Source organism: Cupressus sempervirens, chromosome 10 (assembly GCF_028749045.1).
Source record: "Cupressus sempervirens isolate cs-2001-9-10 chromosome 10, ASM2874904v1, whole genome shotgun sequence".
Taxonomy (NCBI): domain Eukaryota; kingdom Viridiplantae; phylum Streptophyta; class Pinopsida; order Cupressales; family Cupressaceae; genus Cupressus; species Cupressus sempervirens.
The window spans coordinates 500,553,116-500,580,876 of record NC_143127.1 but is presented as its reverse complement, the minus strand read 5'-3'; the positions used below and the strand labels follow the sequence as shown (position 1 = coordinate 500,580,876).

The 27,761-nt window shown below is 34.0% G+C and overlaps 1 protein-coding gene across 2 annotated transcripts in view; it reads left to right on the top strand.

Annotated features, from left to right (window-relative positions):
* The first annotated feature begins 16,352 nt into the window (after positions 1-16,352).
* NDHL (inorganic carbon transport protein-like protein) overlaps positions 16,353-27,761 on the top strand; it is a 65,462-nt gene continuing 54,053 nt past the window's right edge. For both annotated transcript variants that reach the window (XM_089806048.1, XM_089806047.1), the window contains exons 1-4: positions 16,353-16,550; positions 16,643-16,741; positions 16,947-17,054; positions 17,224-17,318. In XM_089806048.1, coding sequence (XP_089662174.1) covers positions 16,383-16,550; positions 16,643-16,741; positions 16,947-17,054; positions 17,224-17,318 — 470 coding nt within the window. In that variant the 5' untranslated portion in view covers positions 16,353-16,382. The remainder of the gene's footprint in view (positions 16,551-16,642; positions 16,742-16,946; positions 17,055-17,223; positions 17,319-27,761) is intronic.

Here is a 27,761-nt window from a genome sequence, read left to right as displayed (position 1 = left end):
TCAAATTCCTTTCCAATCATTTATCTACTATCAATTCACATTATTGAATCTAAAATTTAAAAGAAATAATCTTGTTCATTATCATCTCTTAGTTGGTGAAACCTAGTATCATTCCAAACCACTTATTAAAAACTTGATTCTACTTTGAATATTTTATCTAATCCCAATTCATTCAACTTCAATCACAATAAAAGAACCATCCAATACTTTACTGTATCCATTTTACACTGCCTTCTAAGGATATTGATGCTGGGAATGAATTTAACTCAAACCAAAACTGACAACATTATATATACAAGAGATCTTAGTGAGTTGGAGTCCCTACCTTTTGAAATTAAAATGGAGGCTTGAGAACATAAAACAATTTTTTAATTTATAGTGGCAAGGGTTTCATTTCAATAAAGAAATAACTAATTTAAGACTTATTGCACAATGAAGGTTATTGAGCAACATGAACTATTTCTTGCAAATGTATCATCATTTGTAGTATGATGCCTAAACTAAGTGGTCCATAATTTATCCTCTTCTTCTCACGCATTTTATGCTTATTCATGGAATTCATGATCAAACATTACCTATGGCATATGTGCCTGCCAATTACACAGATCAAATATTAATAATTAACTCTAGTAGTGAAATAGATCGTCGAGTGACGAGGCATTTTTATTTAAAAGGTTATAGTTTTCTCTTACAAATTTTACTATGTTTTCTACAAAAAAATTGTTAAAATATTATGAGATATATATCTATTACAGTTTTATTTTTATTGTAGATCTTTTGTTCTTTCCCTTTTTAAATTTCTTTTATCTCTTCTCTAAAATCATTTGATATGATTTGATTTTTTTTTGGAAAAATAAATATAATTAAAAAATAAATAAATTTAATGAATAAATAAATAATAACACATGAACAATAATATTCATTCTTTCTTTACAATTTATTTTTCTACTTATCATTTATACATAATTTAAATCAAGTACTCACTAGTTTGTAAAATACTTCTATGAAGAAAAATATATATTAAGACAACTTCAAATTTAAGTAAAGTAAGTTTTCGCTCTTGATTTTGATATTTTGGGCGATATAAATGGATTGACTAGTCATGGGCCTTTATAGCTTGGATGGGCTCAAACCACTACTCTATGTTAGGGTATCTTTGGCACTACCAAATTCGGAATTAAATATGGATTTGATTGATATATTGGCCAATAAAGATGCATTTTTTTCTAAATTATTTATCTATCTTAGTCTTTACATGCTTGGAAAGCAAGCCAACATATTGTTTTAGATTTTAGTCAGAGTTCTACTCTGATTTTTCTCATTACAGAGATAATTTAAATATCCAAGACAATACCTAGTTGCCAATGGAGATCAGAGTATAAATGAGTTTATGATTTGATGTGCCAATCTGACTTATTAATTTAGAAATGTATTCCTTTAAAGAAGGTATTTGTCCAGTGTTTGGCATATATAATGAATGGGAGACCTTTTGCATGGATAGATGTTGGAATTTCTTGATTCTTGAAGAATACTATCACTACATAGATAAACTTAGCCCTTTATTTGTGCTCTTATGCCCCTCTCAAGTATAGTTTTCTTCATTTATTAGATGAGATCATTCATTTTATCTCCGAGTCTTCAGATCGATATTCTTTAACAACGTGCACTATTGTGTCACAAATAAAATAGGATAAATAATCATGTAGAATGAAATAAATATTATAAATATTCTTTCCCTTGGGTTCACAAATAAATTGGAACAATGAACTACAAATATCTCATTCTGATCTTCTCATTATAGCAAAACTTGTGTAGAGATTGATAGCTTAGTTTGACAGGTGAGGCAAGAATGTGAAATCCTAGCAAGGGAAAATCCAATATAAAGTGAAGTGCAAGAAAAGATTCTTGCACATAAAGAGCTAAAAAAGGAGTTGCGTAACGTAGCTTCTAAGGTTAGTAAAACTTTGCACTTCTATAAGGAAAATTATAAACTAGCAGTATCTAATTTTTCTTTTCTTTTCTTTAATATTTCTATGCCTTCTTGTACATATTTTTTATCATCTAGATCCTTCTCATTATAAAATTGCCAATACTAAATCCATTGTCTTAATAGAATCTATGGTATTTTCGTCAAAAATTAAAACACTAATGAATTGCCTTAGGGATGGCATAATATATTTATAACTAATTACTTCAAAAGTCCAAAATTTGAAAGTATTGATTTTGAAATTTTATAATTTGTATGGCATGTAAATATAACTACTCTGGTTATGAGTTTTCCTAGCATACCTCACTATCCAAGGCATTATCCCTTAGGTAAAAATCTACATCCCTAATCATTTTTCTAACTGCACCTAATAAATTTACAATAATGAAAAATATTCTTATATTTTGTAAGTAATTACTTGTGGAACACAATTTTAGAAACATGCTAGACACACAACCATCAATTGTATTCTACGAGGAGGTGTCCCTCATTCTTAACTCCTAGTGTATGCCCTCAATGTTGTTTTGGGTAAAGGCAGGTAGGAAGGGATGTCACCTAGCCATATGGAAAAATATTTAAATGTAAATGTTCCAAAATATGTTACACAAATAGGGAATTTTGTGAGGATGTTTGGCCATCTTTGAAATATCTGGGGACATCTATTATGCCTCCTGATTGTCCTAGATATCCCTAACTGAAAGGAAAATATTTATAATATTTATATTATAGAAAAAAAATGACATTAGGAAAATAGGTTTAATATACCGTGGAAGCATCATAAGAAAAGTACAATATGATAGCATTGTATAAAAGTATAACATAACATCATTATACCATCACTAAGATTAATAATGACAACATTGGGAGCACCAACAGTGGTATAACAACAATAATAATCTTCCTTTAGCTTTATAGTTAATGGTTTATATTACATGTTATGTAATAGTGAACAATAACAACATTAATTTAGATTTCTAAAATCATTTTTCAGAAAAGTCTAGAACTTCAAAATCTTTGATATAATTTTAGAGTCAGTTGCATATGCGATCAAAGGTGCATTGACCATTGGGTTAGAATGTTAGTAGGAAAATAAGGAATTGTTGGTTCTGTCAATCTTGACTCCCAACCATTGGAATGTTAATCCTAAATAAGTCTTCTTGCAACTATATGGGTAACTACATTGTTTATGAAAATTGGTATAGAATCCTTCATACCAACCTCTTAGATCACTTCCTTGAATAAATTGGATAAAGTCAACATCCTTGATTTTGTACAAGGATCAATTTTTTTTTTGAATGTTGTGTTTTTCTTTCTTGTCCAAGCATTTGAATGCAACCTTATTTTTTCCATATTCATCTATGTTCTACTAATAGTTATGAATTTTGATAACTTCTTCTAACACACACCACTTCCTCTTCCTTCTAGCCCACCTGGTGAATTTATTAGGTTTCACTTAAGTGAGTAGTGTATATATGCTCTCACTCTTTAGTCCATTGATTTGGAGTACATGTACAAAATTGACATGCTTAATTTAAGAGGATGAATATTTAAGTGGCAAAACCTTCCTCTATTGTAAAATTCTAGGATAACACTTTTTTAATTTCAGAAAATATTTCAATTGAAATTTTTTTAAGGACAATATTAGGAACACCAAAAGCATTAGATGCCTAAAATGGAAATGCAATTTTAGCATTAGCATCACTTGTCTCGCACATAAATGCAAGTTTGACAGTGATATCATGTAGAACATTGATAATGTGAATATGTTTGTCGTTTCATAGTCATATATGAAAGCACAGAAATGTAATTTCAAAAACCTCAACATGTGGAATAGTGCAAGAATGCAAATATGAATGTGGTTTCACAGTTACAACTTCCTAGCACAGAAATGCAATTTCAATAGCAAGAACATGTGGAAGAGTGTGAGAATGCAAATATGAATGTGGTTTCACAGTTAATTGAGTCAGCCTAGACTTCTCTACCACAAACTTTAGTAAATGGGTAGAAAAAAGAATAGGAGACCAAGAAAAATAGATAACCATGTGGATGATCGAGCTTCCAGACTTCCTTTGGGTTTTACCAAGATGCATCAAGGCCTTTAATTTGGTAAATTTTCTTCTCTAAAAAAATTTCAATCTTTTGTTATCAGGTACACCTCTCTATTATTGTTGCATCTTTCTTTTTTTATTGAGAATATTATATCCTATTCTTATTTTAGTCTCTTTTTATAAGTATTCATTCATAAATCACCAATTTCTCTACATAATTTTTGGAAGCCTTTTCTCACCAATTATTCTATTTTATTTTTTTTAAAATAAAAAATAAAATTCAAGCCACATGTTTAGTTAAGGGTTATTTTGATTAGCTCTAAAATAAGATTTGAAGTTAACATCTTAGGTATGTGTTAGAGGTATAGGTTTTGTAAATATATGTTCAAAGAGATTATGGGTGTATATTATAACTTGTGACTGAAACCTAGGTTGCCTACCTTTCCTTTTAATTATTTTTTTGAAACCTAAATTAAAAAATCAAATCAAATGTCTACTAAATTAGGATAAGAAGTCAATGTCCAATTGATCCACATGGCTATAAAAATAAAACGCAAGGTAAGTGGTTAGGGTGGAAAAACTTAACATATTGGGCCAATATTCTACCTCGTAGATTCAAGAAATACATCAAATAGGTGAAAAAAAGATGGTCAAATTAAAATATGTGTCAAGTCTATCTATTCTATTAAAAAAATTATGGAATTTAATTTAAGTTATGATTCTTAAGCATGTTCAATGTGACCTCTTGCTAGATCAAGTTGTGTGTTATCTAATATATATCTAGTTGGATAGATAAATGTACTTACCAGAGAATGCTTCAATTGATTTATTGAACTATTCAAGAAATTTCTTGATTGACTTTTAGGAACTTTTAATTAATTAGAAAATTTAAAGTGGAAAATAATGATGCAAATTCAAGGCATTGCATTTAAAAATTATTTAAGGTACTTATAGCTATATAATCATAATTATTTTTTCTCTCCTAGAGATAAATACATTCATGTTATATATCAGATGAAGCTACAAATAAACAAATTCCTCTCAAAAAAATAAAAATTAACTTGGAACAATAGTAAATTGTCATCCAAAAAATTTAGACTTAATTTTCCATTGTTTGCACGAATAATGTTCTTTCTATTTTTTGTTCCACAACTTTATTATAATAAGGGGAACAACCCACATGAAATGAACTTCACACTAAAAATAGTATTTTGATATTTATGTTATGCATTTAATAACATCACTATTCTTTAAAGTGTACTAGCTCAATGGAAGAGCAACTACTTTGCAAGTAGGATGTTGGTGGTTCAATTCCATCATGCCCTAATATGACTAAATTAATGGTTAAATAAACTACCTAATATACTACCAAATACAATACAAAATAAACTACCAAATATAATACCAAATCAGCTACTGAAAACTATAGAATAAAGTACCAAATAAACTACTAGGAAACAATAATAAATGACCAAGTTAGTGATCAAATCAGCGACCAAATTAATGATTAAAATAGTTTAGTCATAAATCTGGTTGCCTAATTAATGACCGACAATAAACTGCCAATGGTCACGTTATCACAATTAGTCATATATCTATAATTTTTAGGGGTTTATTTAGTCATATATTGTTGTTTTTGTACTAGTGCATTATGAAAGATATTGGAATGGAGTATCAACCAGTAGATTATTGTCCTAACGATCATATTATATATCATAAAGAATATGAATTTTCACTAGAATGGCTTGAATATCATACGAGTAGATATCAAACATATCAAATAATAAAAAATGTGCCTCACAAGGTTCTTCGTTATATTCCCATTATTCCACATATGCAACGGTTATTCAAGTGTTGTAGCTTGGCTCAATTTATGGATTGCTATGGTCAAGATAGATTTATTTGAATGCTTGAAAATAGTTCGACATTCAGGGACATAGAGGAAAAGTGAGCATACTTTAAATAATGACCTCGTAATCTTATAGTTTCATTGGCAGTGGACAACGTGAATCCATTTGGAGAGATGAGATCTGTTTACTCGGTGTGGCCTATTTTTGTTATCAACAATAACATTCCTCTATGGATGTCAATAAAGAGAGAGAAAATCATGTTAGTAATGATTGTTCCAAGTATTTTTTTTCATTTAATAGTTATGTACATGTAAGTATAAATTTTTAAATAAAATGGTCACAATAATTATGTAACATTGTTGTTTGTTCAACTAGGCAAGTATCAAGTCAAAGATATGAATGTATGTATTGAGCCTCTTGTTGATGAGCTTTTGGAGTTATGGAAGGGTGTCACTATGTATGAGGTCTCTAGACAAGTAGGACAAAGACAATTTCAATTCTATGTGATGCTTGTATGGATGATACATGATGCCCTAGGGATAACACATTTTAGTGGTATGTTAAAGTGTTCTAGCTGTGCATGATAACTATAATTATGAAAATTAACATATTTAATCTGATTATATCATTATCTTGTAGGACTTAAAACAAAGGGAAAATTTGAACGTCTAGTTTGTGGTCCAAAGAAGAGGTCTTGTAATTCAAAAACTTTAGGAAAGCATGTGTTGTATGAATGTAATACTTTCTCCACATAAATCATAAGTATCAAAGTGTCAAAAAATATATTTTTGATGGGACAAAAGAGAATACATCAAAGCCACAAAGGATGAAACCTTGCCTTTGGAAGTTGGAATATAATATAATTAATCATCATGGTAATGTCATTCCACCTAATGGTTTATATTTGGAATGTATATTTTTCTATTGTGTTTTGTTTACTGATGATGTAATTGATGACCATGAAGGTTGCTAAGGAATTAATGATCACCTTCCAAAGGGACTAAAAAATTATCCTAGATAATTTTATAGGTTTCTCTATTATGAGGGTCTACAAGTTATTCATTTGTTTGATACTATGCATATTACTCCTCACAAGGTCAATAACTTTAACTAAATACTTTTGATTAGTGGATCATTTTGTGGGTACCATCCCCACCAAGGTTTTCCCTTAGTCACAAAAGACATTATGGGAAACATTAGATGGAAGGCATGACAAAGAAAACATTTTCAAAATTTGTACTAACATTCATAATTGCCTCACATAGTGAAAGATCTCAGTCAAATACCCATAGAGACCAAATCAATATAAGTTCCCTTCCTTGGTTATTACCGAAGCAACAAAGAAATGCTATAAAAGGAGTCATAAAAAATATATTATTTCCCATAGGATTTGTTGCAAACATAAACAATCTATTATGAAAGAAAAATACATTTGGTCTAGGGTTGAAAATACATAATTGGCATACCTTCATCAAGGTTATTCATGTTCTTATGTGTTTACTATATATTTGTAAACTTTATGTAGTTTTTATTCTATTATGTTAGAAAATAATGAAAGAATCAATTTATATTTATTGTAGTACGTGCTACCTCTATGTCTCCCTGACCACTTCGACAATAATGCCAAGCAAGTCATATATGATATTGTTATGTAATATATTGTATATTATTTTGTAATGTATCAAACATACATATTTTTCTATCTTGAATCTCTCGTAGGTGGTTGTCATTTAAAGAAATCCATAAAGATGATATAAAATATTGGAAGAGAAAAATTCCTCATCTAATGTGTGAATGTAAAAGTGTCTACCTTTAGTATTTTTTAATGCATAAGAACACTACCTCATACACCAAGTTGAGGATATTGAAATGTGTGGACCTATATGCACTAGGTCAATGTGGATGGCTGAGAGGCACTTGAAATTTTCGAAGGTTTTGGTTCGAAAAAGAGCATGTCTTGAGAGTTCTATGATGGATGGATATATAGTATACTAGACTATGGTGTTCATTACTGAATATCTTCCTAAGGTTGTAGCAAAGTTCCATATAGATCACATTTGGGATCCCAGCTCCATTAACTAATTTGAAGGACAATTCTTGATGGGGAAAGTAAGATTGAGGAAAGTGAAAGGCAAATTCAAGATGTTATTATAGTTAATTAATTTTTAATCTTTAAAATAAATTATTTTTAAGCCATATATTTATTTTTTGTATAGTTGGTCAAGAGTGGGATGCACATAATTTGTATCTTGAAAACAATCTTGATTGGATAATGGTATAGATAGAATAATGTCAACAATATGGTTGCACAATAACATGGGAAGGTGTGTCTTCATTGGTTAAAGAAGCCTATCATAATGGAGATTCCAATGTTTTGATTAGGTAAAAGCAGGTTTGAAGGGGACCTAAAAACCTAAGCAAAAAGGAACCAAAGAAAGGAGTTGGTTTTATAAGGACCAACAACCCAGAAAGTCAAAGAGGAATTCAAAGGCTAGTTTTACAGGGACAAACAACCAAGTCAAGTTTATTTTATAGAGACCATCAACCAACATAAGTTAATAAAATAACAGTAACCAAAAGTTTAGAAGAAATCCAAAAAAAACTTAGATCAGGTCTTTTATAGCATCGGTAATGGTAGTACCTAAGATAGAAACCTCACTTAGAGAATCATGAACATTCTTCATAGGAATCTGGAGGTTAGCTTTCTTAGTACTCTATCTGGCTCTTCTGCTCAAACCACCAACCAATGGAGCTTGACCAGTCGAATTGGTTTCATCTGGAGAAGATTTCCCAATGGAGGTAGTAGTAGCCAAGATGGCCGAAGTAACATTCTGCATACCCATCTCACTATCCTTAATCAATTTTTTAAGGGAAGCTTCATACTCCTGGAGTTTGGTTGAGATGTTCCCAACCAGAGATTCCAATGTTACACAAAAGAAAATTTATTTAGCATAAGGTTTAGAGGTCATGAGGTATATATAAATTTATTAATGAATTGTATGTTTATTAACTCACGATGCATTATTTTTACATGTTAGACATATTATTGTAGCTCAAACACTACATGGCTATGTGGTGCAATTGTTATAAATTTTGGATCAAAAAGTCGGATGACACGACGAAAGCTTATAATTATGAGATGACTATAATCTTTGAGGTGACTAATATTACATCTATAAATGACATACATCCTCAAGAGTCTCAAAATTGATATTATGACATTTTGGATGATATACTTGAGCATGACTTCAATTCCTTCAAAATGGTTCTCTTCATCATCAAATGGTACATGTTATGACTCAATGAAAATGATCCTGATAGAATTGTTATTAAATATGAAAATAGATTTATAATGGTTAATACAAGGCCATTTGAGCTAGTTTGGGATGAGCCCTATGTTATTCCAAGACAATGTGAATATGTATTTTACTTAGAGGTTCCACATAAATTGGGTTGGTCTACTGTTGTTAGAGATGATCCAAGAGGAAGGTTGGTAAAGTATAATGTGGTAAAAGAAGAAGATGTCAAAGAAGAAAAAAATGATGATATTGATGGAGATGTTCATGAAGAAGAAGATGATGATGATAATGATGATGATAGTGATGATAATGATGATGGTGATGGTTATGGAAATGGTGATGATGGTGGTGGTGATGGTGATGATGATGACAATGAGGACAACAACAACGTCGATGACAATGGTGATCATGATGATGAGTTGGATGAAGAAGAAGATCAATGACATGAATGAAATGTAGAGGTATGTGATCAATCCTTAATCTATTTGAACAAATTTAATTGTAATTAGTTTTTTGATTAACATAACCTTTTGAATTTCAACTCCAGGAGGTGATCAACAAGATGAGGTGGAAGACAACAAAATTATGTGGAAAATGATGTTGGACAATATAATCTTTTATGTGCTAATGCTAATAAACGATATGTGATCATGAGTGTGATGTGTTAATGAATGAATGTTATATTTATTAATGATGAAAAAATGAATCAATATTAGATGTTAGCTTTAGATGTTAGATGTTTGATTCATGTGATAATGAATGAATGTTATATTGTTTTTAATGGATGAAAGAATGAATGAATGTTAGATGTCAGTGGGGAATTTAGAGTTATGTTAGGGGGGAGGGTATTTGAGTTTCCACCTTCATGTCATTGGTGCTATTGAGTAGAGAGCAGTAAACTATTCTCGAAATGAAGTAAAGCTCAATAATATACTAGATCTAACCATTCTCATTCTTAGACCTATTAATGATCAAGTACTCCTAGGATCCATGCCTATCTTGTACAAGTCAATCACCTTCTCAAGATCTGATCACATTTAGATCAAACTCTCTTATCAGTACACTAATTTTGAGATGTGTTTAAAACAAACAAGGCTTATCCCTAATGCTCCTTAATAAATTCAATAGTCTCAAATGGCCAAAACTTGGATTTACCTTTCTTTATGACCCTCAAGGGTTCCTAAGGTCTTAACTAAGTCAATTCAATCCAAACAACTAGGTTTTGAAGTCCCGCACCCTCAATTGTCACACAAACACCATTGATCCTACCTATGAGGCCTACTAGCCCGCTCCAACAACTGAATTAAATTCCTTTCTCAAAAACTTTCTAAAGAGCTTCCAAAACAAAATGCACTACTTCTATTCTAACACATCAAAAGATTACCCTATGGTATTTTGGATCAAAACCCTCAAATGGAAAAATTGATAGTTTTTAGCCTCAAACAACCCACTTTTCCAAACCAAGTGTATGAAATAATTACTCCCAATCCCTGGGACCTTCAAATAATATCTTAAGAGTTCATTTTCTACTAAACCCCTAAATTTGATTTTAAAAAAACTTGGCGTGTGTTATTTTTCTCTTTCAAGAGTAGATTTCAAATGTTTAAGTATTTTCAATGTTGATCTAATTTCAAGAGCAGATTCCACCTCCATTGAATTGATCTAGATGTCATTCTATGCTTTCTAAACCTAAATCATGAACTTATAAAAAATATTATTGCATTTGAGTTCATGTATACAATATCCTATGGCACAAAATATTTTTAATATAATTTATTTATTTTTATTATTATCAAATGTTTACTAGATAGTTCTGGAGTGAAATGATGTTTACTAAAGAGTTCTGAATTGAAAAGATGGAAAAAAATACTCTTACACCTTTATGACTATTATATTTCACATTTCCTCATTGTGAAAGGCTATAAGGATTCCCATTTGATTATTAACACTTATCTTAATTAATAGTGAGAATACCTTACATATTTTTCTCACATTTTAGCATACACACAATGTCATTACTATTTGGTATTCAATATGATATTTCTCATGTCATCACTCACATCCACATAGAGGGTGATTCATCAATAATTGTCCATGCTGTCAAAACTAAACAAATATGAAATTGGAAAATTGGCTATATTATGCAACAAGTGTGGTGGACATTGCAAATTTTTCAAGATTATGTAATCAGTCATGCATATCATGAAGGAAATTCATTACTAGACAATTTTTCCAACATGACATGTGATGGTTATGATGTGGAGGTAGATGAGTCATCTTCAAGTTTATGAGCATACCCTACTATTATTGCTATATTGGCAAAGGATCGACATGATATAGGTTATGACTCCCGTATTATTTACATCAAGAACCAATTTCACTTTTTCATGCTTATTATTGATGACATAGAGTTACTTAAACTCTTATTTGTGTTTTGATGTCACTTGTGTTAGAAAAGCAATGATGCATAAATGCTTTTTGTGCCAAATTTATAGGAAAATGAGAAACAATTAAATTTTTGGTGATGCATAAGTAAATAAGATAGTAAAAATAGCAAACACAAGACATAAAGAAAATAAGATTTAACATGGGAAACCCTTTTGGGAAAAAATCCACCACTCAAAACCTCAAGAAAACATTTTCTATTACAATAAACAAAACTTACAAACAACACTATATTTTTCACAGGCCCAAATTGCCTAACAATCAACCTAATATTCATCATACATTCTTCATGAATCTTGCAGCCATTTATGCATACTGCAATTCATTGTAGAATTCGGTAAAGAAATGGTTACATTACATAATGGTCTACCAGCTGTTAGTTACAATGGAAATACTTTGCTAGCTAAAGCACCCATTATAGTTGAAAGCATCATCACTACCTTCCACATCAGTCACTCAGTTGTCTTCGGTCATGTGGATTCTTTCACTATATGGTCTTGTCTTTACATTACTTGTGCTTGTCGTACCTCGTCATTGTACCACTTCACTGTATCGGTTACCATATTCATTGTACACCAAAGTGATTCACCTCATAATTGTGTTTCAATGTACGATATGGAAAACTCACTATACTCATCAAAATTCACCCTACTCTATATGTTGTATGTGCATGTAGGTCGATTCACTACACCATATAGTGCCTCAAACACATTTGTACAATAGTTCAATGTATGACAACTAGTACTCCATTACCATAACAATCTCCCATTTGATGGAGTACAAAGTTACTCAACATGGCTAACAAGAGTCAAGGGTTTTAAGCCCCATGGAGCTTGTCCCATTTGAACTTAACTGTGTTCATCAACTTTGTCAATGCATCTACAACATTCTCTTGAGTACCAACCTTTTCTAAATTTACCTTCCCATCTTCAACCATGTCACATACAAAATGATATTGTACATCAATGTGTTTTGTTCTAGCATGGAAAGTAGGATTCTTTGCCAAACATATTGCACTCTGACTATCACAAAAATTTGTAATTCTTCTTGCATCATAGCCAACACTAGAACACAAATGCTTAAGCAAAACTACTTCCTGACATGCACAAGTAGATGCCATATACTTTGGCTCAGTTTTTGACAATACAACTAGACTTTATCATTTTCTCATCCAACTAATAGTATCACTATTCATCATGAGTACATATCCACTAGTAGATCTCCTCTGGTCAATGCATCTAGCCTAATTAGCATCCACATAGCCTTGAATGCTATCTGATCTGTTTGATCCTTATGAGTTACCTTGATAGCACAATGCATACTATGATGTACCCTTCAAATATCTTAGAACTCTCTTCATAACATCCCAATGTGGCTTTCCCAGGTTTGTCATAAACTGACTCAATTGTCCTATTGCTTGGGCAATGTATGGTCTCGTACTGACCATTACGTACATGAAGCTTCCAAAAAAACTTGCACAAGATATCTACTTCATGTTTTCAACCTCTTGTGGAGATTTTGGATTGTCAATAACTGAGAGCTTCGTTCCATGCAACACTAGAACTACTTGTTGCTTGTAGGCAATCATATTAAACCGCTTTAGAACATTGGTAATGTATTTTCTTTGGCCAAGACAAAGCCTTTTTCCAACTCCATCCCTTTTGAATTCCATCCCCAAAATAATTTTTTCTAGTTCTAAATCTTTCATTTCAAATTTTAAGGATAATTGAGATTTTAACTCTAAAATCATTCCCTTACTATTGCCTATAAAAAGCATATCGTCTACATATAGAGTAGTAATAAGTATTTGATCACTTTCTTATTTATAGTACACACATCAATCAAATTTAGATCTCATAAAACCTAAAGACAATACATACGTGTCGTACTTTTAATACCACCTTTTGGGTGATTGTTTCAAACTATAAAGAGATTTCTCCATCTTACATACCAGATGCTTTTTAACTTTTCTAGAAAAGTACTCCAATTGGGACATATATATATCTCTTCTTCAAGATCACCATGAAGAAACACCATCATCACATCCATCTGCTCAGTTTCAAAGTCACGTGCCGTTGCTAGTGATAACAAAATCTGATGGATGTTAGATTGGCTACAAGAGAGAATATTTCTCCATAATCGATCTCTTCCTTCTAAGAATACCCCTTCACAATCAATCTTGCCTTGTCATGTCAATTCTGCTATCTGGACCATACTTCTTAAATTTCCACTTGCATCCCACAAGCTTTCTACCTTGAGGCAAGGGTATGAGATCCTAGGTTCCAATATTTTCCAAGGACTTTATCTCATCCTTCATTGCTTCCAACTAGGAATCTAAATTTGGCATATTAATTGCTTATTTTACAGTCCTAAGATGATCAACATCCGTAAGCAAAGCATAAGCACAATTAATATTCAACATGAAATAATTAAAACTCTTTAGTGAATAGACGTACGCATCAGGCTGTCGCCTCTCTCTCTCTCGAGTAGATCTCCTTACTTCCTGTGGTGAAGCTTCTTGAGGTTCAACATGGGGTTCATGATCATGTTCTTCGTCACTTGTATGACTACTTGAGTTCTTCCCATCCTCATTCTCAAGCAATTTTGGATTGTCACTCATAGGTTCATTTGGAGTTTGAAATACCTCCCTTTTGGAAGCTAAAGGGATTTCAACTACTTCCTCTTTCTATTCTATCTTCTCTGGTTGGTTTAGTGAGATAGGTTTCATCTCTTGGAAGATAACACTCCTGTTGTAAAACACTTTTCAGTGAGAGGGTTCCACAATTTGTATCCCTTCACACTAATGTCATACCCAATGAAAATACATTTCACTGCTTTGTTATCCAACCCAAACCTACTCACTTTAGGCACATGAGCATAAGCCTCATAGTCAAAGACACACAAATGTCTTAATAAGGGCTTCTTACTAGACCATGCTTCCATAGGCATTTTGTCGACTAGTACTGTCATAGGAGAACAATTCAACAAGTAACACGATGCAACCACTGTTTTGGCCCAAAACTTGTGCTCTAGTTTGACAATTGCCAACATACTCACTTTCTCTCTCCATCAATGACTAATTCATCCTTTCCACTACTCTGTTCTATTGCAGAGTATAAGGTGTTGTCTTATGCCTCTTAATGCCATGATTTACACATAATTTGTCAAAATCTGCATTGCAAAATTCACCATTGTTATCTGTCCTTAAAGATTTAATCTTTCTCCCAATCTGATTTTCAACAAGGATTTTAAATTTCCTTAAATCGACTGAACACTTTTGATTTACTCTTTAAAAAATAAACAAATGTTCCTCTTGAATAATCATCAATAAATGATACATATTATCTTGACTTAAACAAAGAAGGAACACCCACATGACCAAATACATCAGAGTGAATATAGTCCAACAAACTAAAATATTTTTGAGAATTGGAATAATAATGAACATGGTTTTGCTTTCCATAGATGCAATGTTTGCAGAAATCAAATTCAAGATTACAATCAACCAACCCCTCAACTAGGGTTTTATTCTTCAAGGTTTTTAAACCTTTCTCACCAATATGACCAAGCCTATAATGCTAGAGCATTATTTTCTTAGCAGGAAGTTTAACTTCCACATCATTTACACCATGTGTTGCCATATTAGTTTTACCAGACTTTATAGAGACACTATTACAACATACAGGTTTAGCATCTAGCTTATACAGTGTTCTAATGTGTTCACCCTTAGCTAAAACAATATAACCCCTTGTCATCTTGCAACCACCATGGATAAATGTTACCTGGAATCTGACATCATTCAACTTGCTAACAGAAAGCAAATTTGGAGCCAAACTGGGTATATGAAGTACTCCATCAATTCCCTTTATTCTACCATTGGGGAATTGGATTTTGACTCTTCCTCTTCCAACGTTCTCTAGTGTGGAATCGCTTGCTAGGAACACCTTTCTGCCATTGTATGGTTCATACTTTGAGAACCACTCTTTATGAGACGTCATGTGGAATGATGCTTCCAAATCCACCAGCTATACACCATCAGACATAGGCACTGCCAAGGCTTCTACGAAGGCATCAACGTTTAGTCCTAACATCAATTAGGAAGTAGAAAAATGTGATGGTAAAACTATGAATAAAATAGATAAGATTAATTACTATAATAAAGTGGTTAGTCCAAGCTAGGAACACATTGGGAAATTGCTACTAAGGGTGAAACAAGATTATTGAATTGATAGTTAACGAGTAAATCAAATTATACGGAATGAGAAATAAAAACTTTACCAAGAATTTTTTTTTGATGGAGGTCATCCACAATCAAGTTTTAGGTACCCGATACGGGCCCACGCATGCCTGAAACCTCTTCGGCTAAGAGCCAAAGATTAAGGAACATCCACACTGCCAAATTTACATGGGCCATGATCCCGACCTCATCCTTTATGATGTAGTCAAGCCTTGCACTCAGCAAGACTTCGAGATTCCATAGTAAAATGATGGTAGAAATATAATGACACTATCATAAATCATGTTAGAAATAGGACGGCACTCTCATAAGGAATTTTTTATTCGCTACGCCTAGAACGTTATGTATCATGTATCGATCCCTCCAAATCAGTGAAAAATGGCCAAGGGCCCTTTACGAGGGGAATGTTGTGTCATCCCAGCCTCTCCTTGGATGACGATAAGATCGGCAATGGAGGATAAATACGGCTCAAGAATAGAAGTTCACACAGAGTGAAGAAGCAGGTTGAGGAGGACCATGGCGAGTGTCGTATGTTTCAGTTCAATTCCCCGTGTTTCTTCCTATCTTCCTGCACATGGATGCTTATTTCCCTCCCGTTGCTCCAAATACCCAATCAGAATTGGGATTCCACGAGGAATGGGCGGGAAAGCTAATCGATCTCTCAAGGCCACTAATTCTCTGCAGGTTTGGCACTTAATTCCAGTAGGAAACCAATGCTTCTGTTATTCAATCACACGCCTTCTCATTGCTCTGCTCTGCTAATGAATGTTTCGCAGCGCATGGTGGAGACACGGAGGGATGAGGGCACAGCACCAGCACAAGAGTGGGCAAACAAAAGCGCATCTTCCTTCATAATAATTCCAGTCTGGGCATTGGTGAGTGAGCTGGATATGAAAGCTTTTTAACATTGGGTACCTTATTTGTTATTTAATGTTTACAGATGTTCCAAATTACAAAAGCTCTGTTATTTGAAACATTTGGATAGATTCCCCTTTCATTGTCGAACAGTTTGATGTTTTAAGAATCTCGCAGCTTGTTGAATTTGATATACTAAGCAATCATTTGAACGACACAGCACAGCTTACTTGTCCTCCAGCATTGGCTTTAACCCAGTACACCGACACAGAGTGGGTTCAGATAGCGATAACATCTGCAATTGTCCTCTTCCTCTATTTCATTGTGGTGCCTGTATGAATCATCACACTACCAGTAGGTTAACTTTTTTACTGAATTCAGGATTATTTGCACAAACTTGTGCGTATCTCAATGTCATAAACTATCTGATAACTTAGTATTTCTGTTTTAGTTGCTGATGTGGGGAGGCTCTCATTTCGTCATTTTTACATTTGCATGACAGCTTATCTTATTCAACTACTTAAGATTGCGGTGGTTCAAGCGGAACCTGCCTGAAGCGATTTTTCAGTTCTTGCTTGTCTTCCTGTTTTTCCCAGGGTGAGCTCATTCTTTCCTTTTTTATTAGAATAAATCGATGATGAATTCCAATGATGTATCTCATGCTGGTTTGGTGCATGTTTTGAATTGTAATGTTTATTTTTCTCAATAACATCTGCAATTGACCTAGAGCAACAAGAAACGCTGAAGTGTTAAATGACAAAGCAAAATTATACGTTCAAAACTTGGGCACGACTTCCATTGTTTCTTAATCTATGTATTTGTTTGAATTTGGTGATCTTGAACACTAACTGTAGATGCCTGTGGTTATGTCCCTATTTAAATCCTTATATTTTAGAAAACACAAGAAGCAGGAGCAGTCGTTTGAGTTCACTCTTACAATACCTCGTTTAATCTGTTATTGCAGAGAAGCCTGTGCTCCTGCAAGTTAATCTCCGGTGGATCCCTGATTTTACGACTTGTGATCAAATTATAGGCCAAAAAACAAACAAAACAGGATTCAAAATAGGGAAACTCTGTAAACACATGCCACCAATGGGATCTTATTCATAGCCTTGAATAAAAAGCAGCACATATAGTCTCTCCTCTCTGCAGAAAACTGAACCAAACTTCCGTGTTTAATGAAATTTAACATAGCGATCAAGAGAATATAATAACTACATCACATGCAATGATTAATGAATGATGTCAGAAACTCATTTTACTTCTGTTCCACATAATTTAACTCCTTACGGAATTAGAAATAAGTGCAACAGATAGGGGAGAAGATGCTATTAAGAAAACATGGACCACAGGTGAGAGATCTTAAAACCATAGTTGGAAAACTCTCACTTGACAATAACTCGTCAATCCCCAAAAATTTATTTGGGAATCAGCCAGTTTTTCAAAAGAACTTGGGAAAAACTTGGGAACCTAACAAACATCTCAAATTTAATTAAAAATACATTTTTTTTGCAAAACTCAATGAGAAGATGCATGTAATGAGTTAATTAAAGAGAACATAAAAGACACAAGCAAAGTTAGATATATATAAATGCTTAGTGGGTACAAAATCGCATTCTCATGTGGAATGCTGATGGCGGGAAGCAAAATATTAAATAGTTTTTGTCAAACTAGAAGTAAATGCTAAATAGCAAATACATCAATGATCAATACAATTACATCTTCCTCTTCCCAGCTCTACCAGCAGAAAAGAGAGGGGGCCTTGGCCTCGAAGAGGAGTCTTGCACTGTGAGTGGGCGTGACTATGAAGTCTGTGACTGTGCCTTCTTGCTCGACATCCCCACTGCCTTGATCTGTGTACTGGAAGTGGATGCATCTCTTCCTATATGTGGCATTGGTAATGACTTCTCCTTTGAATCCTCATTGTCCTCGTCCTCAATGTCATCTATTGTGAAATGAAAATCTGTTCCTCAATGTCATCCATTGTGAAATGAAAAGCCGTTCTAATCCCCTCCTCCATGGCTTGCCTTTCCAAATCATCGATCTCATCCACTGAAAACAATGGACTTGACTCTTGTGCCATCCAATGAGAATAAGGATCTATATCATCCATATCAAGTGGACTAGGCACTGAATATTGTGCCCTTTTTATGTGCAACTTAAGATTATATTAACAAGGTCATTGAGCTGTTTTTAAGTCAATCTATTCCTTTTCTTTTTGTGGATGGACTCAAATAAGCTCCAGTTGTGCTCACAATGGGATGTGCTACAAGGCTGGCACAAGACTCTGAAAGCAAAATTCTTCATATTGGGGGTATTGCCACCCCAAGTTGCCCACTAGGCATCTGCAAAACAAAATATAATAAGTTATAAAGAAATGGAAAATATAATAAAAAACTTACCAATTTGCAAATGTTTTAAAGTTTAAACTTTTACGCTTTACCTGGGGCTTGAGTGCTTCTTGCTCTCTTTGCTAGTAGAGAAGAGAACAAATTGCCCCTTGATTCTACTTAGACTTGTTTGGTCACAACAAGGTCTCTCTTCGCTTCATCATATATCATCCTCTCAATGCATCTAGAGAGACTCTCCATGACCTCTCCATTAGGATTTGAATAGGAATCATCAGCCCTAAAACAAACAGAAAATGAAATCAAGTCTTGGTACACAACTTTAAAAAATAAAGTAAAATTAAGTCTCAGGGAAATCTCTAGGAGAACCATAGCACCTGAAACAGGGGTTGAGGAAGTACCTTGCTGCATGAATGGATTGGTGGAGCATATTGTTCCACCTCCTATCAATCATTTCCCAAATGGGATCAAAATTGATTTTGTCCCCATGGTAGTAATTTCTAACAGCCTTTTTAGCCTTATCCATGGCCTCATAAAGACATCCCATTGGGGATTGTTGCCCATCACATGTGCATAAGACTCTAACTAATGGCATAAAGATGTACAATTGAAATTTGAAAAATACAAATTAGTTACATTACAAGTTACAAATTAATAATGAAACTTGAATCAACTAAAAAATTAATGTTTTGATTCTTGAAGTTACCTTCACAATCTAAGCAGCCACTCTTTCTTTTGCTCTTCCACTATTACTCTTGCCCTATCAACCACATTGTCAAGCAACCTAAAAAATTAAATTGAAATCGAGTGTTAGTAATAAACAAGAAATAATAATTTAAATTTAAAATATAAAAATGAACTCAAGCAGATTTCAATTATTTACAGCTACTAACCTTCTACTCAAATCCTTGCGAGAAGGGGCCTTGTACCCTTTGTCTGAAACTGTCAATAGGGACTATCAACCACATACATTGAGAGATTGTTGAAAAACCATAAATCAGCACATGCAATATCAATTTGCTCATGCCCCACCTTGTTCCATCCAATGGCCTCTAATGATGGTTGTGCTCTAGTTGTGTTCCTGGGCTCAAAATATGTCCCTATCCTTGATGTTGATGGTGATGAAGAACTAGTTGCTATAGAAGTGGGAGTGGAAGTGACAAAAGAGGCACTTTGTTTGCAGATTTGCGGGGCATGAAGAGATCCCACTATGTTCTCGAGTGCTGCTTCTTCTTCTTGAACATCAATAGCAGTTCTTTGAGATTCAGCTTGGCTGCCCTCATAGCTAATTCTTCCCTCCCTATTCATTTTTTCATCTTCAACAGCTGCAAGTAGATTTGACACGGTTTATGTCTTTAGAAATAATTTTTTTACATGGAATGCATATAACCTTCTTAGCATTGTTTGGAGCTTCATAGGCATACCACCATGCCTTATCTCTTGCTTTTCTAGGCTGAGTGCCTATATATTCAGATGGGCATGGTGTTTGTGGCCACTCTTTCTTTGAACTTCCCATGCTAAAATAATGCTTAACCACTGCCCTACACATATAAATTTTAAACACACTAAAAATTATAGGAAAAAAATTAAACAAAGTTAGAACTTAGAAATAGAAACTAGGTAAATTATTTTCATTGGTTTTAGACATCATTCAAAGTTAAACATTAACTACACAAACTGCTAGGGTTTGTTTAAGAAAAAACCTACATATTCTTAAAAAAATTTAGCGATAGATTCAATTTTTTTGTCAAACATAGAGTTGAAATGATTTCAGAGGATTCAAAATCATTTCTAACTATTTAGGAATGAATTTGAATTCATTTATATGCAATAAAAAAAATAGAAAATTTACATGCAACAAAAAAAAAACTCAGCAAACCTAATTCGGAAAGAGATTTTCTTCTAAAACTGGTTGAAATCCTCTTGAAATCCACTCAAATCCGCCTTCAATAGCTTGCAATCACTTAACAATGCCTTGGAACCCCATTTCTCTCCATTACTGAAGCCTCCAAACATTGAAATACAAGCTGGTAAACAAAAAACAAAGTTTTTGGTCTTTAACACAGCTGGGAAAACGCGGGTGAATCATTTGCAAGTAATTGGCGAGTTTTTAACAAAAACTCAGTAATTAATCTGCGATTAATCACCAAAAAATTGGCGATTTTTTAGGCAACCGAGTTGCGATTTTCTTGGACAAGAAATCTCCATCTGCAAAAACTCACCGATTAGTAAGAACTCGCCGATTTTTCTGCGATTATGCCAACTACACATAAAAAACTAAAGGAAAATACAGCAGAACACATTTTTATCAGGAAAAAATATCCACGGATCTCTAACTTTCCCTCATCTCTCCAACATGTGCTCCTTTTACAGCCTAGGGCATCTGTAAATATAGAACTCTAATTTTGACTTTCTGAATCAAAAACTAGTTTAAAAAAACTATGCTCTTACCCATATCCCACAAAAACAGAGCAGGTTTATGCAACAGCTATTATTAGAAAGTCAACCCTCCCAATTTCTCCACAATGTAAAATGTAGGTTCAGGGGTGCGTCATCCACCCAGCATTTTAAAACTGTCAATCTCTTAGTTAAGAGAAATTTAATTTTGTAAAATTCATCCTCCACACCATTACTATCTGTATCTGATTGCTGACCTGCCAGCAGATTTTCCTCCAAGTCCCCCCTTGGGATTCCTTGGCATAATGTGAACCACCATTTAATCTGCCAATTCTTGCATTCCGAGGGCTAGGAGTAAGCCAATGTCATTCCACCATTGATTTGGGCTGTAGGAACCATGTGCAATCAGTATTGTAGAGCTGTCAAAACAATGTTTGCTACTTCTACTAGAAAACTTGAAGCTGCTTAGATTGACCGATTCATGCTTTGAACCCCTGTATTCAGACTGAGCTAGGCTGTCATTGAAACTCTTGACAACATTCTCAGAGTTCTCAATCTAGTAAGAACTACTTGTAGGATCTTGCAATGTTTTCTTTGAATGAAGATCTCTGATCCTTGTCAATTGAATCTTCAGCATGTATCCTCTGAGGTGGACTATTAACTTGTCAGTTGAATCTCGTTTCAGCTCCACTTCTTTTGCATCATTTCTTTTCACCTCGCTCTTCAATTCATTTTCCCTAGCTTCCAAGCATTCTTATCCTTCTTCTTGCCCTACATAGAAATTCATATTCCTCTTCAAGCTCAAGTCTGTCTTTTGCTAGAAGAGACAAAGCTGACATTTTAGATGTATGTTGTATTTCATAGGTATTTTGTTTTCTGTGGTGAACTAGATTTTTGTCGAAGTGCTAGGGTCAGCCTAGAAATAAATGTCAAGCATCCATTGTACTATTTCAGACACTACCTTATCTAGAATTTCATTTTCCTCCTCAAGTTCAAGCCTACCTTTTGCTAGCAGAGACAGCTGACATTTTTGATGCCTCTTCCTCCTCCCATGTTTTTAGGTTGCGTCTTCCCATTGTGTTGTACTCCATAGGTATTTTCTTTGATGTGGTTGACTACATTTCTGTCAAATTACTAGAGCTGGCCTTCTAACAAAAAGGAAGCAGGCATCCATTGGTACTATGTTAGACAATACCTTATCCTCATAGAGCTTGATAGTGAAGGCAGCATTACCAGATTTAGCTACATGAACAGTTTGAGTTTTCGTCAACCAGGAAAACTTGATTTTGAATACAAGAAAATTGTAATTTATTTACCATTTTGATACTTTTCCAGCCGGGGACAGAACAAGGTCATTTGGATGCTGGTCCTTGATCAATAGGATGAACAACAGGAACATCAGCTACAAACTAATATGTTGGTAGATCCACCATCTGTGAGCACCTTTGCTTTAATTTGTTTACCATCTTTATACTTCCAAATTTGTTAGTAGATCCACCATCTATGATCACCTTGCACACTTTTTCCTTACACTTGCATTCTTTGGAAGATGCTCTTTAGCTTCCAATTAACGTTTGAGGTCTCATTGTGTCCTAATATTAAGGCTCTTTGCAACATTAGATTTTCTCCACATTCAGCTTCTAGTTCTATGGCCGGAGGCCCCTCTTCTTCTACCACCATTAATTGTTTTGAAGATTTGGATTTAGTAGGCAGTCTTGTGCTGAGCTTCATTGCAGATGAAACATCTTAATGTAACGTTCTGCAGATTCTGATAACAGGATCAGACTTCAAGATCAAAGTCTAGTTAGGTTCAGGAATAACCTTGGCAATAAATCTTATATTCAGGTCTGAATATGCAGATAAGACGACTGTAGATCTTGGTATATGTGCAAACTGGAGTACTGAAATTGTTGCTAAGAACCCGTGAGGCTATGAAGGCTTGGAGATCAGACTGTAAGTGTGCTGTGTGTGTCCAAACTGCCTTGATTGCCTGCCTATATATCCATTTAGAGGGTATGTCCCTTAAGGGACATAACCCTTAGCATTTAACAAGTAATTAATTCACCCTGAGTCAGCGACCATAGAATAGTTATTAGTTAGTACTAACTAAAGTTAGTTAAGAAAAAAACTAAAACCTATTACTCAGATCGCCGGCACCTATAGAGCAAGTATAAGTAATTACAAATGCCATTAAATGGAATATATAACAAGGAGAGTTAGGCACGATCTGCACCCATAGACCTGTGGATTATCCAGGTTAACTTCTTAACACTCCCTCTTAACCTGATAATCCTATAGAGAGATATCATATCTAGCAACATCAATACAGATGTTTAGGCAAGAATTAATACTCTATATCTGTCTATCTCTTCTTAATACATAGTATCATAAAACACATGATACAAAGTCATATTACTAAACTTGTAATATGACAAATCATTGCTACTAGTGATAAGACACATGTTGTGACTCATAGAAATTGGTATTTCTAAATCACAACTAGATCCGGAATTTAAGATCTACCATAATATAGGATAAACTCGAAGAATTTCTAGAATTCTTTCTTTATCCAATTTGTGACCCATGAACATGTCAATGTCACAAGATGATCTAAAATTCACCTGGATCTTACAGTAAAATCTACTGTTAGGACATTATCTAAGAGATTGTCACCTCTCATAATGCTTTTTGCAGAAGTATTCATTATTTCAGAGATCGTCACCTCTAAATAATGATTACACATGGTGGAGCCTATAACAGTCAATAGCTTGACAAAATAAAATTTAATTTTATTAATAATCAAAGAGTACAAATGAATTACAACTCAACCATACCAAGTCTTTTTTTGAAATGTTCTATCTTTACTCTAGATAGAGGTTTGATGAGTATGTCTGCTGTCCGATCTGCAGTGCAAATGTATTCCAATTTAACCGAATTCTTGTCTACCATATCTCTTACATAATGGTAAGGAATTTCAATATGCCTGGATCTATCATGGAAAACTGGATTCACTGAGAGCTTGGTGGAACTCTGATTATCACAATGAATGATTATAGAATTCATTGCTTGCCCAAATAATCCCACAAGCAACTTCCTTAGCCATATGGCTTCTCGAGAGGCCATTGCTGCTGCAATGTATTCAGCTTCTGTGGAGCTCTAAGCTATTGAAGACTACTTTCTGCATATCCATGAAATCATAGCTGATCCTAAACTGAAACAGCATCCTGAAGTTCTTTTCCTGTCTTTAACACTTCCACACCAATCTGAATCGGTGAATCCATGCAAATCTAAAGCAACTCTTTCATATCTGAGTCCATAATTAAGAGTACCTTGTAGGTATCTCATAATGTGTTTAACAACAACTAGGTGAATGTCCTTAGGTTCACACATAAACTAACTTAAGGCATGAACCGCATCAGGGACCCAATTATCTGCCTATAGAGAGTAGAATCTATTGGAGGTAATTCTGCAGCTACTTCTTTGTAATGTCCCCATTTTAGCAGTTGACCAAGTGTGTGTGCGTTAGCCTTGTTCTACATGGTCCCGAGGGCTAACGAAGGGTTTAATGGGATCTTGGAGTGTTTTGGCCTAGTCATTTCTAGTTTGGGCCAAAACGAAGTTGATTTACTCAGTTTCAGGCATACTTACTATTTTTAGTAAGTCGGCAGGACACAGTGCAGGTCAATTTTGGTGATTGGATTCGATACTCCTCGGTGAGAGCTTTCCGATGAGCTATCACTCGCATTATTCGGAGTCCGATTGCTAATACATTTTAATGCCTGAAGTTTTATTAAAGTAACGTCTAATTTAATTGTAAAATATTAAAGTGTTACTTTAATATTTATTTTATGGTGATGTGTACCCAAGGGAGACATAAGGGGTATATTTTAATATATGTTTTATATTACACATCTTTATCCCACATTGCCCATATGAGTTGAGCGGACCCGTGGGAATAGAATAAAAGGAAGCATTTGTAGCTTCATTAAACAGGTTGAATATGAGAAGAAATTGGTGTGTGAGTTGCAGCTCCGTTCTTGGCATTTGAGGACGTTTATCCTCTCTTGTAACATTCTAGACGTCATTCCCTTGGGGTTTGGCCTTTGGAATTCTTTGTTATTGGCTTCATTATCAGGCAGTTTAGTTGCATTTCCGGCTACAGGCAGATTTGGTATTTTGCTCATATCTTCTTCACTACTTGTTTGACGCTTATGCCGCTTTGAGGGAATGGTATTATGAAGGTAGTGGACTGATTGAAGGACAAAGTATTGTAGCAGCAAGTTCGAAAGCATGGGCTGGAGTATTATGTCAATACTGCTGAAGTAATTAGTGAGTTGATAAATCTGCCATGTATTTGGTTTTATGAATTCTGAAAATAACATTTTATTAGCAGCAGTTCATTTCCACTTTGCATATCATTGTAGTTTCTTTCTTGTTTATGTTGTATGATACCAATTCCGTGCACGAAACACAACAAACAAATAAACGTTTGATTTCTAGAGTTATAAGGGGTTTAAAACATTAAACGGAGAAATAAGAAGTTGAATGCAAACTGTTTGACATAATTCCTTTCAGCAATTTGGTTTAGTTTTTTGGGACATCCAAGGGTGTCCATTACATTCTTTAAGTTTATCCAAATTGGTCTCCAGTGGAGAAGACATGGACTTGCAGTTCCACATTCCGAATTTCTTCAAGATATCTAAAGTGTACTTCCTTTGATTTAGTATAATACTATCAACATTCTAGCGTACTTCCAATCCTAGGAAGTAATGGAGAAGACCCAAGTCTTTCATCTCGAATTCTTTGATAAGATCTTTCTTGCACTGATCTATAAGATGATCATCACTTGTGATTAATAAATCATCAACATACAATATCAATATTACTATACCATCTTTATCTCTTTTATAATACAGGTTTGGATCGGCTTCATTCTTAGAGAATCCTAAGCCAGCGAGATATTTATCAATCCTTTCATACCAGGCCCTGGGAGTCTGTTTAAGCCCATAAAGAGCTTTCTTGAGTCGGCAAACAAAGGCATGTGGATTATGGGTTTCAAATCCTTTTGGTTGCTCTATATAGACTTCTTTTGAAATCTTCCCATTGAGAAATGCTCTCTTTACATCCATTTGATGTACCTTCCATCCCTTAGATGCGGCAATTGCTAAGACAGCTCGAACGGTAGTATATCTAGCGACAGGAGCAAAGGTTTAATTCCTTCTTTCTAAGAAAAACCTCTGGCTACAAATCTGGCTTTATATTTCTCAATACTTCCATCAGCAACATGCTTTATTTTGAATATCCATTTTGAAGAAACAATGGATTTTCCTTTTGGCCTTGGAACTATTTCCCAAACATCATTTGTCATAATTGATTGATATTCTTTTGTCATAGCTTCTTTCCAGGCTGGATGTTTAATAGCATTAGAAGGATTGGTTGGCTCTGTTTTGGATAAATCGATCATATTTCCTGTATAACCAGAGAATCTTTTAGGTCTTTTACTTTCTTTGACTGATCCTGAAGGTGCAGCAAAATCTTGAGCTGCTTCAACTGTTTTTATGGCCCAAAGTGGCCTTTTCTTTGAACTTTCTTCAAGGTTTATTTCATCTTTGACCGCTTCTAAGTTCTCCCTCTGGGATTCAGATTCACTTATTCTTTCAGAATTTGATAAAGGAGAGGGTTCATGGGAATTTATTGCTCTTTTAAATGCAAGATCTTCCTCAAAGATTACATCTCTGCTAAGTTCAATAGTTTTCTGTTCAGGTATGAAAATTCTATATGCTTTAGAAGTTTCACTATACCTTACAAAGATACCCTTCCTTCTAGATGGTGCTAATTTGGTTCTCTTTTCTTTTGGCACATGAATGTATACAGAACATCCAAAGATTTTGAGATGACTTATATTAGGTTTTATTTTAGTAAATACTTCTTCAGGGGTCTTATCTTTAAGATAGGAGAGGGCTTCTGTTTTGGATGTATACAGAAGTACAAGAGGCTTCTGCTCAAAGATAGTATTCTAGATTTTGGTCAAAAGTCATAGCCCTAACAGCTTCTATAATTGTCCTATATTTCTTTTCAGCTACCCCATTTTGTTTAGGGTTATAAGGAACAATATACTCCCTCTTGATCCTTGATTCTTTACAAATTTTTTTGAACAAATCTGAGGTATATTCTCCTCCATTATCTGTTCTAAGGGTTTTAATTTTATGTCTTGAAAAATTTTCAGTTAATGCTTTGAATTCCTTCAATCTTTGTAAGATTTCATCTGATTCTTTGCATTTAAAAAAATAAATCC